Below are 20,040 nucleotides of genomic sequence, written 5' to 3' on the forward strand. Positions count from 1 at the left end.
CCTTTAAAGAAATTACTCTAACTATGAACGAGCGATATCGTTGGTGCACGTACATTGGGCTGTAGACCCAACACAATCGTTCGGCTTTGTTCCCTGGTCAGCATGTGGTTATTTGAAGGTCCTCTACTCTGGAGACTGGGGTTTAACATTCTGCTGTACCGATGCCCTTTGTTTTCAGCCGTGTTCTATAATCAATGGTTCACTTGGGGACATAAGGGATTCTGTGGCAGAACGAATTGACCTCATATTCTATTGTTTCAGTGCCTGAATTTATCAAGTCTAGCCTTCCTTAGGAATTTCTCTATATTGCTCAATCCTAGAGTCCCTAACTACACACCTACCTTCCTTTTATTCTCACCATGAAAGTATCTCTGATTTTATGTTAATAAGTATGTAGTGATACTAAAAAATAAAAAAGGAAGGAAGAGACACAGGATGATGGGGCAAATGGAATGATACTTTATAGCCCTCATCTTAATCAAGCATCATTTATACATTACACCTTCTAATTTCCCTCCGACAAGCCAAGGAAACTACTTGTAGCACTGTCAGTTTTTAAGGGGTGATATTGATTCGTCTCTTGGCTTAGAATGTCTTTGATTCACATTTATCTCACCATTTAACTATATTTATGTCTGACCACTGAAGAACCTTGATCGGCATTACCCATTCCTGGTGATTCTATTGCTACCAGAAATGTCTCCAAGTCCTCAGAGCCCCGTATTCTTTAATTTTTCTGTGCATGATGATCAAAATTATTGGTGGTTCTAGTATGCTGTAGCGGGTACCCCATTAATGTTGGCATTGTCTAAGTGCAGAAATCCTTTTCTTTTAATATCAGTATCATTGGAGAAGTTCACCAAGATGTTTGTTGACTGATTCTCATATTGTTATGGGCAATGCTTCTTTGCTGCTGTGATAACTTGACGTCAAATGCAAAAAAAAGGTGATGGATGGAATGCTTGAATTAATCTCTGCCACTGACAATCGCCAGGTCCTCCCTGTACCGGAACACAAGCACCCTAGGATGCGGCCTTAGAAATTGCCATCGACTGAGATTAATTCAAGCATTCTATCCATCACCTTGTTGTTTTGGCATTTGATGCCCTAAGTGCACCAGGCATGCCCAAATGTAGACCCCAGACTCACTGTGCCACTGGAAGCAAGTTATACTTGGCTGAAAATCCCTAACTAGGGTGAAACTGGTCCTAGGTTGCTTGTGTGCCAGTTCAGGGAGAACTTGGCCTGGCAGTTCGGGCTGGACTGTTCCCAAGTATTTGGTCAATACTGATTTGCATATGGCTGGGTCCAAATTGAGGTGTCATGCTAGGTGAATTATGTTGGATTGGGATGCTGCCCCAAGCGATTGCCTGTGGCTGAGATTAATTCAAGTATTCCACCCATTACCTTGTTGTTTTTGCATGTGATAACTTGACGGGCTTTCTGATGATCCAACAAACACGCCAGTAACTACAAAGGGTTGAACGAGTTATTGTTATTCTGTGTTCTCCTCATGTGTCCTCTTTGAAATTCCAGTGGAGGATCAAAGGATATTCAATAGATTTGGAAGAACATTTTTGAGAAATTACATCATATCCCTCTTGAATTCCTCTGGAATGCCTCAAATACTTAAATAATCTTGTTCGCTCCTGTCCTCTTGGTCAGTGGCTTTCTTATTCAGTTTCCATAGTTTTGACCACATTCTGAATGGTTGTTGATTCTGTTCTCCACTTACTTTAGATATATGTAATTTATAGTCTCTGTTGGAAAGAGGTAATGTCCCTTTTTTAGTGATTGGATTTCTGGCACAGTTTTAGGCGCTGCCAAATCGACAGACCCTATTCTTTGATATCTCCGAGTCCCTTCAGTAGTGTTTCCAATGCTGAAATGGATTTTGGGACTGATTCAACCATGTGTTTGTTTTGGTATTTAATTTCAGAGTTATTAACTATGACTTCTAAGAAGAGCAGCTGTCTGACAGGTTTTGCCTTTGACATCAACCGTTGCAGGCTTCTTAATGACACTAATCAATAATGTATACCAGGCCCCAATTCATATATTTCTCAAATACATATGTTTCACTATGCCATGTGACCCATGTTCCAGCTATTCTTTAATTCAACTCATGGATTAACCCAGTATGAGCTAGGGTTTGGGCTAATGATATTTATAACGATAATAATTAGGAAGGACAAAGCGAGCGGCAGACTGTATAGACTGCACTTCAATCGCCAATGACAACAAGTATAGTGTCCTGTGCACAATTCTTCCCGCAGATCAAAAGCTTACAAAATATGAGGAGGTGCACCAGAAAAAAGTCCAAGACCAGTATGAATTTCAAAGTATCTCCTTTATTATTTTTCTTCAATATAAACATTAAAATCCAGCCAACGCGTTTCGTTCCTTACACTCCTGGAGCTTCATTTATTTTATTTTTTTTAATATCTTTATTGGTTTTTTCTTATTTTTTCATTGTCTTACATTACATGACAACACAGAATTATCTAGTACATAGATCGAATTTGCACACAGCAATACGACAATAATACAATCTAAAGCTACTGTTCGTGTTACAACTGAGTGTTTCCATTGCGTGATAACGCACATATTTATTACCAATAGACAGTTTCTCTTGCATCACTGTAATTGCTTGCCCGCCGTACATCCCCAGAGTTTCCAATCTGCAAAGAAAATCGCCAACGCCATATACTAGCATTCCTTGTTGCATTCAATCGATTCGTGACTAACGTTCATAACACTAGCAGATGTTGGAGGCAATAGTGTTTGATCACTTCAACATTTCAATGAGGGGATTCCTCCAAAGCAAAAGAAATAAGGATAAAAGAAAATGCGCCAATAAAAGATATATTATCTAAATAACAACATTTAAGAACATATTTAAATAGCTGCCATTGAGATGCAAATAAGATAACCATTACATGACTGAGTGTGGGATCGTGTATCTTATATGTTACAACATGGTGACTCGACAGGGTGGAACTTGGACTCATGTGGGTGTTGGGAGTCAGTGTTATGGCGGTAAGTGACTGGATAGTAAGGGGGAGGGGCTCTCCACATCAGTCCTCTTCTATGGGGTGGCGGCTAATAGATTGTGACTGCTATCCACCAATGCCCCGCCCTCCACCGCCCGGGACCTTCAGCTTGTATATTATGTAGCAGTTAGTTGGGTGTCATCGCCTTCCCCGCTTTCTTCGCTGCTGAAGGATGTGAGTACGTTGTCCCAGTGCTGCGCTATAGGGTACTTGCGAAGTCCTGCCGTTTCCTCCCTGTGCAATGCCGTACTCTCGGCTTGTGCCCATATCTTAAGTGATCTTTTCCAGCTGATCGTCTCTGGGGGGTCTCCCTGCTTCCATCGTTTTGTAATTAAGCATTTGGCGACTATCAAACCTAGGTCACTAAATCGTGATGTGACTTTGTTCTTCTTGGACCTAACATAGCCCCCAGAATGCAGATTTCCCATGTGGGTGGCAAAGACGTGTCAGTGCAGAGCACTAAAGTTGTAGCAACTTCTCTCCAGTAGGTTTGGAGGGAGGTGCATGACCATATCATGTGGAGCAGATCCGCGTCGAACTGTCGACAGCGTGGGCATTCAGAAGTGGCAATGTTAAAATATCTGTTTATCTTGTCAGGGAAAAGATACGCCCTTTGCATGATGTATGTTTGTATTAACTTGAACTTAGAGTTTCTTGGTACATACGTAGCACCAGCTAAGATGTTATCCCACTCCTTGTTTGTCCAGGGTTGGCCTCTGTCCCTTTCCCAGCGGGTGTGGAGAGTCAGCATAGGTTTCAGCGTATGCGTGAGTAAGGTTGTCACCAGCCAGTGTACTATGTGCGAACCCGCCCCCATCACATACAAATACTACAACAACAGATGTGTCGGTGGTTCGCACGTTAAATCTCCCAAAAGGGCCAATAGAGCTCTTATGAGAGAGGCATGGAGAAGGAACTGCCCTGTAGGCAAGCCAGTGTCTTCCGCCAATGCCTGAAATGTTAAGAGTGTGCCATCCCTGTAGAGGTCGCCGAGAGTATCTACTCCTGCTGTATGCCAATGTGTGAGAATGGCTTCGGAGGTGCCTGTATTCCCTATAGGCGTCCCCAAGAGCGGCAGTATCGGTGCATATGGGAGAGTCACCGAGTCAGATATAAGCTTCTCTTGTAACATCTATATGCTAATCCCAGATGCAATTGGGATGGACGTGGGGGCCTAGCAGCTGGATGGAATAAGTGATATATTTGAGCGTGAGTCCACGGCTGCTGCAGGGTCGCCGTTTCTTCCAGGTTATTGCCATTTAGCCACTTTGTTACCCACTGCAGCTGAGATGCTATGTAATACAGTTCCATATTGGGAACAGCCAACCCCCCTTGAGTGGTAGGAGCATGCAATTTCCACAGCGCAGCTCTGGGTCTGCCTTTGTTCCATATGAGGTCACGGGACAAACGCTCCAGCTCACTGAAGATTTTGGTCGGAACATAAACTGGGAGATTTGAGAAATAATATAATAACTTAGGAAGGATGATTATCTTCAGCAGGGTAACGCGGCTCACAACATTCAACGGTAGCGACTTCCAAAATTGTACTTGGGCCCTTACCGCCAAAATCGCTCTCATTAAATTGCCCTCCAACAAATCACTGGTTGTTCGATATATGAGGACTCCAAGATAGCGAAAGGTGGTGGGATACCATGGGAGAAGCGAGCCATTGATGAGCACATCTGTTTCTACCGTGTCCACGCTAAAGGGGTAAACTCCGGACTTGGCCCAATTTACTCGGAGGCCCAACATTTCTTCAAAGGCCCTCAGCACATCTGCTATGGATGCGGGAATATCAGTGATGTCACGTACATATAACAATAAGTCGTCGGCATACAGAGACACGGCGTGCATCCCAGCGCCAGCTGTATGCTCCACTCCTCACCACTTCTGCAGAGTATCATCGCCAATGGCTCCATGGCTAGAGAAAAAAGCAGCGGGGACAGCGGCATCCCTGACGTGTCCCTCACCTCACTCTAATGGGTTCAGACACAAGCCTACCAGTGCGGACCCGAACAGTAGGGTGCTGATACAGCAGTTGGACCATACTTAAATAATGGTCACCTAGCTCGTATTTGTTCAGCACTGCCGCCAGATAAGGCCATTCCAAAGAATCGAAGGCCTTCTCCAGGTCCAACACCAGGCAGCCAGAGCCAGGCCATCTGTGTGTCGCGTATTGCTGTAGCCTAAAAAACCTACGGAGATTGAGTGAGGTGTTCCTAGTTGGCACAAACCCGTTCTGGTCTGGGTGTACCAGTGTTTTCACTAAAGGTGAAAGACGTTTAGCAAGTAGTGATGCTAAAATGTTGTAATCGGTGTTGAGGAGTGCTAGTGGGCGATAAGAGCCCAGCGAATCAGGGTGCTTGTCAGGCTTGAGGAGGGATACCTGCAAGGCTTCATTTTGCGTATCAGTGAGCGTGGATTCATCCAACGCAGCCGCATACACCTTCAGCAGCTGTGGTACTAATACAAGCCTTATAGAATTCAGTCGGCAGTCCATCCGGACCTGGCGACTTTCCGTTGGCTAACGAGAATATGCTGTCTCGTATTTCCTCCGCAAGCAGAGGATCATTTAATTCCTGTTTCTGTGTGCGTGTGGGTTTCAGTAGATCTATCCCCTCTAAGTAGTTCTGTAGCTCCAGGGACGTACTCCGTGCACGAGGTACGTAAAGGCCCCGGTAATGAGTCACAAACGCATCATCTATGTCCCACTGCGTGCATGCTACGTCCCCGGCTGCCGTGCGTACAGATGTGACCGGTGACGATGGCTCATCTTGGCGTATGAGCCAAGTGAGCAGTCGCCAAGCTTTATCCCCCATTTGATGTGTTCGCTCGAGTGTGCAGCATAATTAATACACCATAGCCGTTCTAGCAGCTGTGCATGTTCCTCCCTGTAGCTATCAAGCAGGCCGTGAGATCGTTCTATCGGCTCTCCTTCCCCAGCTGCTAGCTTTCTCTCTAAAGTGGTAAGTTCTTTTTCCAACTGAACTCTAATGCCTGCTTGTGCTCCCAAACAGTGACCCCGCACTACTACCTTAAGTGCATCCCACTCAAACAGGGGCGATGAAGCTATGCCCGCGTTCTCGTCAAAATATTGAGCCACATTTGTGGACAGTAGGTCTTGGAAGGGTGCGTCAAGTAGACCATCCGGTTGGAGTCGCCACATAGGAATCGGCGGCACTGTGTCTTCCCATTGAAGTTCTACCATGTGTGGGTTATGATCCGAGTGTGTCCGTCCCAGATAATAGGACCTAGATATGCTCGAGAGAAGATCATTTGATACCATAAAGCGGTCCAAACGTACATGGAGCCCGTGCGCTCCCGAGTAGTAAGAATATACCCTTTCTTGTAGATTGTGGTGGCGCCAGACGTCGGATAAGCGCCCATGCATGGCCCACTGGTTTAATGCTTTCGCGGAAGTGTGTGTGGCTGTGCCAGGTAAGGGAGGAAAGGAGCGGTCCAGCGACACATCCATTACACTATTATAGTCTCCACCCAGAATCATGGGAACATCGTACCATTCAGCTAGTTTAAGGGAGATCAATTCCAAAAAGGCTGTATGTTCCGTGTTGGGCGCACATAGTGATGCAAGCACGATCTGCCGCCCATCTAAGACTCCCTTAACTACGACATATCTACCTTCTGCATTAATGTTGGAATCTACCACCCGAAAGGGAGTCCCTGGTCTAACCCACACCAACACCCCACTTGCATATGCCGAATAGCCTGTTGCATACAATTGACCTCTCCAGTGCCTATGCAGCCGCGCTACTTCAGCCTTTGGCAGGTGCGTCTCCTGCAAGAGTGCTATTTGGACGTGATGGTATTTCAGATAGGAATAAATAAGATATCGGCGTGATGGGCTAAGAATGCCTCTGACATTCCAGGTCCCGATCTTGACAGCTGCCATAACTTTTGAAAGCTAGCAATGCCTGTGGCCCAGTCAGGCCAAAAGATGGGGTGAGCTGGTGTTGCACGCGTGTGTACAAGTCCGGTGTGCTTCTCCCTGTGCAGAGCAGTGTCCCAAGTGTCCCACATCAGTATGCAAAATATGGCAGATTGAACAATACAATAATCAACAGCTATAATGAATAAGAAAACCATAGTACCACACAGGCTGTTGTGCAACATGCAGCCTCTCAAACTTAAAATGAATACCAAAAGGGCGAGTGTGCAACAGGCAATCATCCAAACTACATATGTAAACATTGTTCAATCTATGTCTGGAGGGGTGAGCTGCGCGCTACAATCTATGAGTGTCAAGGGGAAAGAAAAGTCTCCCGGGGCTCCCTGATGGTTAACCAATTATGAACCCTGCAGTGCTGCGCCCACTAGAAGTACCCCATGGCCCCTTCCAATGGAAAGAAAAAAAAAAAAAAGGGAAACAACCATGGGGCATTATGTGTTTTGTTATAAGTGGTGCCCCACTGAGTCACGGGGAAAGGGTGGACCTGATTGGCAGCATTATAGTGGAGCATAAAAAATATACAGTTTTCTGCGCGTCGGGCACTACACAATAATACACAATTTCCAACCATATACTTGCGTGTACAGTCACTGTCACTAGATACAGAATAGTGCGGGCAAAGGTAGACAGCGACAGTCATCAAGCAATGTCATCAGCTGTCTGAGGAGTGACAACTAGCAGTTCATAAGAGTCTTGCATGGTAAGAGGGTCATCTGAAAGGTCGTCGGCATCGCTGGCCTGATCTTGCTGACTAGTGACAGACTCACATTCCACCATCTGCTGATACTCACCACAGCTTGGAGAGCACCTCGTTGGCGTCGTAATACTTGTTCTGGGTCCGGGCCCGCCACTTGCGAGGATTGTAATTGCTTTGGCTTTTTCCCTCTGGGGCGTCGACAGCGGGAAGTCTCGCTGGCTGGTTTAGTTTTTGTGTGGTCAGGTAGAGGTGCAGCCCCTGAGGGAGAATATGTATCAAGCCAGTCCTCAGCCTCCTGAGAGGTGGTGAAGAAGTGTGTTTTACCATTTGCCACTACTCTCAGACGTATAATAGAGAATATTTTAAATCGTGCTGTCTAAGGCACCTCTACACCACCATGTAAGAGTGTCTCTGTTTTTGTACTTGGATCGTGTAATCAGGAAAAAACATTACTTTGTGATTGTCCACTTGAATTTCGTGCAGTTTCCTGGTTTCCTGCAAGATCATGTCTCTGTCCCTATAATTCAGTAGTCTGATCATGAGCGGTCAGGGATTAGACCCTGATGGCAGGGGTCTGGCCGGCACCCGGTGCGCTCTTTCCACTACAAAATGCAGGGATAGAGCCTCTTCTGGTAAGAGGGTCCGCAGCCACGATTCTACATAGGCAACAGGATTTCTCCCCTCCTTACCCTCCGGCAGCCCCACCATTCGTACATTGTTGCATTGGGCCTTGCCTTCCGCGTCGTCTGCCCTGTCTTCGAGAAAGTCCACTCTGTTAAGGAGTTGTTGTATATGTTTATCCGCTCCCAGCACTCGAGGTGTCATCTCCACCGTCGCGGTATCAAGTGCATCTGTGCGGTATCTAGAACGTATATGCAATGTATTTTACAGACTTAATATCTAGGGATCTAGAACGTATATGCAATGTATTTTACAGACTTAATAACTTGATATTTCATCCATAATAGTGACTAGTTAACAGTATGGCTTAATTCAGAGTCTGAAATCAGTAAGCCTCCACTTTAAAAGTTACATGGACCTTCTCTTACTTCCTCCAGCCTCCCTTTAACGAAATTTCTAAAAGCTTCCCGCCAAAGAATCTGCATCAGGGGCCACCTAACAAATAACCCTTAACTCAAATCAGATCTCAGCGTGGACTGCTGACAAAGGAAAAGGAGTTTAAAGTTACTTGTGAGTTCTCCATCATGTGTCAAGTACACTAGTACCTCTTGGTGGCTGGTCGATTGCAATTGCTTGGTTTCTTCTGATGCCTCTGGAGCTAATCAAATGAGATGCAGATGCAAACATTGAGCGCGGTGCCATTACTGGGGATGGTGTGGTCCCTGCAGGAGTGAAAAAGCTCTTCCCTTGCTGCCGGAATCTCACGTTCCTGTTTTGTTTAAGAGCAGCAGAACAGGATCCTCTAAGTTAACTCCACTTATTGCCTGCCCTACCCAAGCAACCAGCCCTTCAGCCATTTGCAGGGATCCTGTGCATCCATCAGGCATCTGTAATACCCAATCCTAGGGCACCCACAGCCAGGACCAGTACACAGAACTAGAAGGGGAAGCCTTTCCCTCAGGGTCCCCACCCTCTACTGGCCCCACGAAGGAGGTGGAAAGCTGATTCCACTAATAAACAGAAGAAGTGCCAGTCCAGACAGCAGTTTCTTTATGTTCAAGGTCCATACTTATTCTTATCTTTCCCTTGTGCATCTCTAATGTTTTATCCTGAAGAGTTGTGTAAACATGGAGATAGAGAGCTTGCTGGGTAGTTTGATTATGGCAGCTTGAATGGACGTTTGGAAAGACCTCTCCTATTTCCTGAGCCTGGCTTCTCTCTTCTAGGTCTGATCTCTTACCTCCCTGACTTCAGAGAAACCACTTTCTGGTGACTGGTGCCAGGGTTGTTTTGGGAAATACATCCGGTTTAAAAATACATAATAGATGTGTGAGGAATTAGGTTGTTGGGTGAGTGGGTTGAAACTCTACTTTACAACTGCCACAATCCTTGTCAGGGTGAACCACAAAACGTCACTTAATTACCCTGTGCTTAACCCTCTTATAGCTTGGCACAAAAGCAGTCAGGCTTAACGAAGAGCAAAGTGTAAAGTATTATGCAACACACAAACAGCAATAAATTGAGAACAGTAAAATACCACACCAATTTAAAAATAATCAGATTATGATTTAATAAACAATTTTGGACCAAAATTACAAAAATCCAATCAGTAGAACTTGAGTCATTGAATTTTAAAGGTTTAGATAAAAGTAAAGCCAAAAGGCGATACGCTCCACCTGAGGGCATCTGGTTGCGCTGTACCGGGACAAAGTCATAAGTTGAGGCCGACAGCAAGGAAGTGCAGGTTAGGCCTAGGACCAAGTTTGGGCCATTGAGAATTGTACCCTATGTCCTTGCTCCACACTCTGCGTGGCATTGCTTTCCTACAGGGCTTTGCGTCACTCTGCGTCAGTTCTGATGAAGCTTGTAGCTGTGCTACAATGCTTAGCGGTGCTTTGTGCCACTCTGCGTTGGTTCGTAAAAAGCTTGTAGCTGTGGGGCGAGGCTTTGTGGGGCATTGCGTTGCTCGGTGTCAGTTTCCATGCAGCTTCTAACTGTGTGGTGAGGCTTTGTGGTGCTTTACGTTAATCATCATTGGTTCGGATGAAGCTTGCAGCTGCGTGAGGCTTTGCATTGCTTCTCGATGGATTTGAATTGAATTTGAATTTGAATTTAAAAATATTTATTGAGCGCTCGGACACCAAGCGGTTTCATGGCGCTATAGAGGAAATGATACCAGAGTGAGAGGGTGATGCGGCTTAGATTTTAAAAACCTGTGCAAACAGATTGGTTTTCAGGGTGCTCCGGAACTCCAGGTACGAGAGGGATGATCTCATTTGGAAAGGTAGAGAATTCCAAAATTGTGGAGCTAGGAAGGAGAACATTGAGCCTCCCATTCTGCTCTTCTTGAATCTGGGCACCACCAATAGGGACAGAGAGGAAGAACGAAGTTGTCTACTGGGGATATAAGGAACGATTTTTGACGTAATAAAAGATGGGGATGTTCCCGCAAGGGCATGGAACGTGATGCAACCCATCTTAAAGAGGGCCCTTTCTCTAATTGGGAGCCAATGGAGGGATCTAAGAAGGGGAGTGGTATGGTGAGACTTGGATAAACCATAGGCCAAGCGAGCAGCTTGGTTTTGTACCAATTGGAGCCTCCGGATGGCATAAGCGGGGGCGCCGTTGTATAGGGCATTCCCGTAATCCAGCTGAGAAAGGACCATAGCCATCAAGATCAATTTGAGGGCTGAAAAGGAGAAAAACCGTGAGATCTTACGAATGGTGCGCAAAGTAAAAAAACAGGAGGAGACCACTGTGCTGATCTGGGAGTGTAGGGTCAGTTGTTGGTTGAGGGTGATTCCCAATGTCTTAACGGTGGGAGAGGGAGAAGGAGGGGGACCAAATGAGGGGGGCCAGAATAAGGGGGACCAAGGGTTGAGTTTGCCGCCGGTGAGAAGAAGCTCGGTCTTATCAGGGTTGAGCTTGAGATGGTTGAAGCACATCCAATCCCTGATAAAGACCATCACCGACTGGAAATTGGAGATAGAATCGGGAGAGTTAGAGAGGTTAAAGATGAGTTGGTGGTCATCAGCGTAGTTAAACACAGTGACCTCCATCCTCTGCAGAGCACAAATGAGCGGGCAGATGTACAAATTAAAAAGAAGGGGGGAGAGAGAGGAGCCCTGAGGGACGCCACATAGTACTTTGCGGGCCTTGGAGGAAAAATTTGCCAGATGAACTGCCTGTGAGTGGTCGCTCAGGAACGAGCTGATCCAGGCCAGGGCAGAACCTCCAATGCCTGCCGCCTCGACACGGGAAAGAAGGATGGTGTGATCAACCATGTCGAAGGCGGCCGACAAATTGAGGAGAACCAATGCCTGAGGGAGATTAACATCTTGCCCCGCTCTGAGTGTGTCAATGACAGAGAGCACCACTTTTTCGGTGGAATGGAGAGGGCGGAACCCTACTTGGCATGGTGAGAGATAGCCGGTGTCCTCTATAAAAGAGCTAAGGACTTTGGTTACGTGGCGTTCGAGGACTTTAGCCAGATAGGGAAGGAGAGAAATGGGCCGATAGTTTACTAGCGCTGTGGGGTCTGCGCCTGTTTTTTTCAAGATAGGAATGATGGTGGCTGATTTATGACATGACGGGACAGTGCCTGATTTCAGGGTCTCATTAAGAAAGGTGAGGGAGGGAGATGGACAAGTAAGGAAGATGTTGCGCAAGATGTAGGCCGGGCAGATGTCAGCGGGCGATCCCGACTTGACGCATGGGAGCAAGGAGAGGAAGGTTTCTTTAGACAGTGGGACTATGAAATTGAGGTGGCGGGCATTGGGTTGTGGGTCGGGGTTTAGGAAAGCTTGGGAGGGTGAAGGTATATTGGCCTTGATGTCTGCAATTTTTTTGATAAAGAAGTTGTTCAGTGAGTCACACAGGTGCTGGGAAGGTGTCGGCTTGGATGAAGTCCTATCCGAGGAGGCTAGTTCGAAAACTGTAGCGAAGATTTCTCTAGGTTGGTTCTCTGCCCGGAGGATCTTGTTAGAAAAGTAGCAGGTTTTGGCATCAAGGATGGCTTTCTTGTACTCTGCCTGGGTAGAGGATTATAGTGACTTAGAGGCTGTGCAGTAAGTGCGTCTCCACGCACGTTCTGCACGGCGGGCGGGCAGTTTTTTCTCCTTAAGTTCTGGGGTGAACCATTTGTTGACGTCATGGGCGCGTCTTACCCTAATGCGTCTTAAGGGTGCCACCTGATCACAGGCATTGGACAGCTAATTATTTAGTGTTGCTGCCTGAAGGGGGGGGGATTGTTCCTCTATAGCTGAACTGGAGGAAAGTAAAGAAGAACACAGCAATGGGATGTCAACTTTGCTCCAGTTACGAGCCCAGATGTTTTTGGGCAAGTGGGGTTTTTTGGTCAAACTTGAGTCTAGGGAGAAGAAGATCAAGTGGTGGTCTGACCACAAGCAAGGGGTAACAGTAGGCTCAAGGATAGGGATGAATGGAACCTTTGTTCGGGCCAGGAGGAGCTCTCTATAATGCCAGCCAAGGGCCTCTAAGGGATCAGGAACACACTCCAGCAGAGGTCAGCAGGGCTCATGCAAGTCCAGTTGTAGGTTCAGTGCAGCAGGTCTGCTTGGCAGTGCAGGGAAGCCTCCTAGAGCTTGTTAGGTCCATGTAGCTCAGACAGAAGTTCAGCCAACTAACCCTTGGAATCACTCAGTCTGGGATGAAGGGAGCAGGTCCAGTCTTCCTTCTCAGAGAGCTGGGCAGGCCTCAAGCAGCAGGGCTGTCCTCTGGTAGCAGGGCAGTCCTTCTTCTGTAGTTTCCACAGGTCCACGAGTGTAGGGAAGAGTTGGTCTGAGGGTCCAATATTGATACCTGGTGCCAGCTTTGAAATGGGAGAAACTGCTAGACTTTCTCCACTTCTGATGTTGGAATTTGCTTCCTCCCTTCCCTGGTCCCAGGATGTCTGGAGTCACTAGAGGATAGTGTGAAGTTCTTTGTGTGTGCTGAAGCAGCTCCTTTGAAGTGCAAATGTGGTAGATAAGAGCTGTGCCCCTCCCATCTGGTTAGGATGGCTCATCTTGCAAACACCCAGTCCACCTTTGCGATGCTATCTGGGAGGAGTACACAGAGGTTAACTGCACCTTGTCATGTGACTGAGGATACAGAATGTAGGCAGAAAAAGGCTCGGACAAGAAAATGCCAACTTTCTAAAAGAGGCATTTTCCAAATTGTGACTTAAAATTTGACTTTACAATTTAAAAGGATTTTAAATTCCAATTCTTTAGAGACCAAACTTGACCTTCCTACCTGCTATCACATATTTAATGTAATAAGGCATGTTATCCTGTGGGATAGCTAGGCGTTGCAGTAGTGAACAACACATGTAAGATTTTTGACAACAGGATGTGTGACACTTAAAAGTACATGTCCAACTTTTATAATCTCTGCACCCTGCCCTAAAGGTTGTTTAGTGCCTACCTTGCAAGTGACTAATATGTATTAAAAAGGAAAGCCGAGGCCTGGAAAAAGGATTATTTTGCCAAGTCAATATGGCAGTTGAAAACTGAACATACAGGCTGCTATTGCAGGCCTGATACATGTTTTAAAAGACTACTTAAGTTGGTGGCACAATAAGTGGTGCACGCGCACTAGTAGCATTTAATTTACAGGCCCAGGTACATGTAGTACCGCTTTATTAGAGACTTATAAGTAAATTAAATGGTCCGATTGGGTGTAAGCCTATGTTACCTTGTTTAAATGAGGTTGACACTGGTTGACAGTGGTAAAGTGTACAGAGTGCCAGCCCGTGCAGGTAAGAGCGGTGGGGCCGGATTGGGGAGGAATTCGACAGACAACCACTAGGGAAAATTAAATAAATAAAACATTTTCCATTATGGTCATATGTCAAAATACCGGTGGGGCCGGGTTGGGGAGGAATTCGACAGACAACCACTAGGGAAAATTAAATAAATAAAACATTTTCCATTATGGTCATATGTCAAAATACCAGTGGGGCCGGGTTGGGGAGGAATTCGACAGACAACCACTAGGGAAAATTAAATAAATAATCAATTTTCCAATATGGTTGTATTTCAAAATACCTCCCCCTCCACCCGGCCCCACTGCTCTTACCTGCATGGGCCGCAGCTGCAGAGTCCTAAAGCCAACATAAACGAATTCAGCAAAAAAGGAGGGGCATTGGCAAAAAGCATGGTGTGATCCTGCAGAGAAGGCCATGTCATACAAGATGCATATAGAAAAAAGTAGCTGTGAATTTGCATCTGGGAATCATATTTTGGAAGGAAAGACACATCAATTGTTTTCCTACCTCATGACAATGAAAAGGTGTATGCGTAGTTTATCCAAAGTGTAGAAATCGGTCTAAACAGTTTACAGTTCAGCAAAAAAAGTGAGGGGGCATTGATTTTTAGATTTCACTTGGATTATAAGGATGGAGCAGTCCATAACAAATTTTCACCGGACAGATAACAAAAGATGTATAGATGCCAAGATTAATAGACAATAGTATTCCTCTTTCAATCTACACACCTGGACACACGTGTGTGTGTGATCATGCGTACCCTGTGCAGAGCCTATCTCAGCTGTCCAACAGCAGACCTTATTTTAAAAGGTGTGCACTGATTGGTAAAGCTCAAAACCATTTCAAACAATAGCCTAGAGTGAGTAAATCTCCCAAAGGGAGACCAACACACTGCAGAGGTCCAAAAACCAGAGAATCAAAAGCAAAGAGAATGTGGGATTTAATGACTCAGAGCCCAATTTCCCAAACTGATCGTATTTATTTATTTATTTGAACAGTTTTATAAAGCGCGAACAAGACCCACAGGGGTATCAGAGTGCTGTACAGAGTTGGCGCAATAAGGGGTACAAACACAATGTGAAAGTAGGTGAAGTCACAACATAGGGGAAATCATTTAGGTTAAGAGTAGGGGGTATCAACGGTGCCCTAGAACATGAAGAGTAAAACATCTTAAAATAAAACGCACCAAAGAAGTGCTGTACGAATCAGGGAATTTTAACAAGAACAAGAGCGAGATCACCAGTTAATGCAATTAAGGAGCCATCGAGGACTAGATCAGAATAATGTAAAAGCATACAATAACGCATCAGTGTAGTACAACAAGAATCAGGGTATTAATAAAAACAAGAGCATGATCATAAGATGAGGCTGTTAACGTTCGTTCAGGAGTAGTTGTTCAACCAGTTTTTTAAAGGAAGTAGTGGAAGGATTATGATCTCGGATGGGAAGGAGTTCCAGTTTCTCGGAGCAAGACCAGTGAAAGCATGGTTGTAAGATCTTTTCTTTTTGAATCTTGGAGGTTTCAAGAGAAGGGTGGACGTACTTCTGAGGTTCTGTATCAACTAATCTTGTATCAACTTATATGGTAATTGATTGAAGTATCTATTTTTGAAAGCTTGAGACCAATCTTTGCCTCCAACTTTGTTTTTTCTTTACTACGCTTGTATGTTTTGTCTATATGCTTTGTCTGGAATATAAATAACAATAAAATACAGGCACAAAATTAGATCAAATATATAACCACCTGAATTCTCAATGAGAATTTATTATGACATTTTATCAGCAATTAAGTAATTTATGAAAGATTTGTGGCCAATGTTAGGTTCAAATACAGTGCTCGGCATCAGGCGACTCTATTGTGGACTCAGAAAGCATGGGGGTCCATGGCACTTGGGAAACATTCAATCCATTGGGGTGTAAATACAGCTGTCAAATTGCACAACGTAGGAAAACGGACCCAACCCCCATAAAGGGGCATCTGTTTTTATTCCCCAGATATTTTTAAAACAAGTCCAATTTAGGCATTTTGCGGTCCTTATTAATAACTAAATTGGTTAAAAACCCTTAGATTTTCCATGCAGTTCAGAAAGACATTAATTAAGTATTCCAGCTGAAGGAAAGTGGTTTGAGATGCTTCTCTGCAGACAGAAAATTTGAAAGAATGCGCACAGACCATAAACATCACAAAAATAGCAAGATGCCAACGTCATGTAGTCAGTGATGCTTGATATATTTGCTAATACTTTTTTATGGTCTGGCTTGAGAGTGCAACTGTCGCCAGACAATTATGCGAGTACCACTAGAGATGGGCTTTGACTCCGCCCACATGTTGGGAGCCAGGGGTACATGTTTTGATTGATCAGAAGTTGTGTGCGACCACAAAAAAAGTGCTTGACCTCCACCAGCTGTGACATTTTGTTTATTTATCCAACTGGCTGAGCTACATGGATTTGGCTTGAAAGTGCTAGTGCTTGATAGTGCAACTCTCACTTGACCTTTTACACTACACCAATATTATTCTACAGTTCTTTGCTTCCACACAAATATGTATGCTATTTACTTGAGAAGCTTCACATTACAATACAGCATTCCGTTAAAGCCAGACCTATTGATGTTGCTGATGGTTGTTCAAAATTAGGATGTATCTCCCTTTACCTTGTACTTCCTTTTATATGTCATACAGTATGATGAAGTACTAGTTAAACCCGAGGTCTCAGACTTTAGACGGCAGATCCCAGCATACTAGACAGACTTTACAGGCTCAGGAATCAGTCGAGCATCTTAGCAAGGGCTGGCTTGTATGGAAAAACCACTCCATCATGGCACGTGGTGGAAATTGGGGCACTTCTCTAATGCCAATGTTGTTGTTATGACTAGTAAATATTTGAGCAGAAGGGACGCGTGATGGCTTTTGATTAAAATGTCTTTCAGCAGCGGCTCCTCTGCTATGGTGGAGGGGCGTCGCCCCACCTGCCAGCAGCCAAAAAATGAACAATAAAATGATAATAAATCCTTGTTTATGATCATTTTATTTTTGCTCTTGGAGCTGAGGCATGGGGGCAGGGCCAGGGGGATGACAGGTTGGTGGAGGAGTGTTTGCACTGCTATTCAGTGCTCTTGACGGTCTGACAGGCCGGCTTAGGACGGCCAAACCGTCCTGCGCACTGAAGCTGTCTCCAACCGAAGCTGCGTTGCAAGGTTGGAGAGCGCAGGCTCAGGCTCCCAGTCTAACTCGGAGCGCAAATCATCGGCGCTCAGGCCAATCGCGACGCTGCTTTCAGCGGCATGAAAGCAACATCAGGATCGGCCGCAGTGGACTCTGGGATCCTGTGTCTGCAGTGGAGGAGAGCATGATACGGTAATGCAGCAGGTTAGTGTTTTTTTGTATTTGCCTCGTCATCCCCACGCCCATCCCCCTTCACCATCCCGCCCCGCCACTCTATCGACACACCAGCCGCTACTGATGTCTTGAAAGACTGAACATTTTTGAGGTGCCTGTCCTTATTTCATCCTGTTTTCTTATTCACAAAGCTTTCGACAAACGTGGGGCTGTAGGGCCCAGAGAAGCACCAAGGATAGAGCTGCGTATAATGTAATCAAGGAGGAGCACCGCAAGCTGGGACCGATCTCCTGGGCAGAGTTCAACGTCCTCATCCTCTTCGTCCTGCTGGTCGTGCTGTGGTTCACAAGGGACCCTGGCTTCATCCCTGGCTGGGCCACGCTTCTCTTCAATAGCTCACAAGAGGAGTAAGTGTCATCCAACATACTGGTTCATGTACAGAGGCCTCAAAAGGGCGTGGAGAAGAACGTCTAAGGGCTAAAGGGGGGCTTAAACATGACAAAAAAGTTTTGAAATGTTAGCGCTAGGTAGAAGTCATGTATGCATGGCAGGATAAAGTGCTGAATTAACAAATTTGCTGTCATGAGAGATGATGTTGACTAAAATTTGGGTAGATCCAGAAAGTAGATTATGACCCTATATCCCTGTGGGAATCTTGTGCAAAAATAAAGGGACCTTTGAGCAGTCGTTAAGTGAAAAGATTTGTTTAAATTAAATAGAGATTGGTCTGACTATATCCAAACTAATGTGACATATCCCCGGAAAGGAAAAGAAGCGGGGGAACTGGGGAAAAGGTGGATTAAAGTAAAAATGTGGCAGATGTTCATCGGTAATGTTATTGAGGACTAAAAGTAGTTCACCTGGAATAGTTGTTCTCATATATCAAAATTAATACATGCTATGCAGAGTAAGGATGGCAAAGAAAATAGTTCTAAAATTTTGATTGTCAAAAAATAATCCTATAATATAATCTTGAATGTTAAATATATCAAAAATAGCCCAACAAACCAACTGTGTATTTACTTTAATATTTCAGAAAAACATCTGTGATCTAATACAATTTCTAATGTGTTATTTTTCTAAAACAATACATGGCCAAGATACACTATAACGTGTTGATGATACACTCAAATTTTCTATCATAATCTGTTTGTTAGAGTAAGATATGACATATGTCATCACTTTTTCACCGTTTAGGCGTACAAAAAAATATTTCAGATCTTACCTTTGAGCAGTGCTTAATTTGAGCTGGTGCTTTCCGGTGCTCAGCACCGGCACTTAATCGGTTTCTGGTGCTCGGCATCGGAACCTAATTGTCAACACCATAATTAGAACAGTCTGCCACATGGTGGCGCTGCTCATCTAATTTAGAGATGAGCAGAACAACATTGTTTAGGAATACATTATACATTTAAAAAATGCTTACACCTACCTCCCCGACCATTTCCTTAGCTTTGGGGACTTGGAATAATCTGAACTGTTGCATTTACATGCGAGAGAGATGGTTATTAGTTGTTTTGGCTGTGATGACAAGGATGATGGGTGGTGCAAGCCTCAGTGGCCTCCTGGTCAGAGCCCTGGCACTTAATATTTTACAAATTAAACACTGCGTTTGAGGCCAGAGGTTGCAAAGGCTGTGCCATGCATCGCAACTGTTAAAAATGCCTTTTCATTGTATTTATAAGGATATAGGGCCTCATTATGTGTTCGGCGGTCGAATCTGTAGTGGCTGTCCAGCCACTGCTGCAGCACCGTGTGCCGCATCATGATGCAGCGGTCGGACAGCCACTGGACCTCTGGTGCTGCCCAGGATCAGTGATCCTGTGGTGTCAGTGCAGTGGGCAGAGGCTGCAATATGCTGGCAGTGCCGCTGCAGCCCCGCCAGACATATTATGAGTTGCCTCCCCACAATCATTTCTATGGCAGTGAGCACCCCATGGAAAGGATGGCATAGAGGCAACTCAGGGGACCCTTACAAGGCCCCCTGCTGCCTCTGTGCAAAGGGGTTCATGCAGGAAGCCACATGTTGTGCCCCCCTCGTACTGCACCCTCTGTTCCTGAATAGCATGGACTACACGACATATTGCAGTCTAAACCATGGAGGAACGTGCTGCGGCGGTCCTACAGCGGTGCCTTTCTAAGGCTCTTCTATGAGCCTTAGAAAGGCCCTGCTATAGGACTGCCGCAGCACCATCCGCCTGACTTAAATTCCAGTTGGAATCCAGCGGGTGGTCTTACTACGGGTTTGGCAGTTGAAGATACCGGAATCTTATTTACCTTACCATCACCAAGAATCATATCAGGTTGCCAGGATCTTTTTATCTGCTAAATAGTGTGGAGGGGAAATTTTAACACATGATCAATAATTGAATGTATTCTCTGAAAGGACCACTGACTCCAAATCTAACATTTTAGGAATTTATTACAACCAAGAATAACGTCACATACAAACACCTCAATACAAGGTGAAGAAAATAAAAGGGCACTAATACAAATGAGATTCTACGCGGGAGTCTCATCCGACTCAGAATAAGAAGAATAATCAATTCCAATAACATCCGAAAAGCAATAATTACTCCAGTCTCTATATTA

At 45.1% G+C, this 20,040-nt stretch overlaps 1 protein-coding gene across 1 annotated transcript in view; it reads left to right on the forward strand.

Annotated features, from left to right (window-relative positions):
- SLC13A5 (solute carrier family 13 member 5) overlaps positions 1 to 20,040 on the forward strand; it is a 321,734-nt gene that overhangs the window by 281,393 nt on the left and 20,301 nt on the right. Inside the window, exon 8 of the mRNA XM_085649894.1 lies at positions 17,640 to 17,855. Coding sequence (XP_085506020.1) covers positions 17,640 to 17,855 — 216 coding nt within the window. The remainder of the gene's footprint in view (positions 1 to 17,639; positions 17,856 to 20,040) is intronic.

This window comes from Triturus cristatus, chromosome 3_2, assembly GCF_964204655.1.
Source record: "Triturus cristatus chromosome 3_2, aTriCri1.1, whole genome shotgun sequence".
NCBI lineage: Eukaryota > Metazoa > Chordata > Amphibia > Caudata > Salamandridae > Triturus > Triturus cristatus.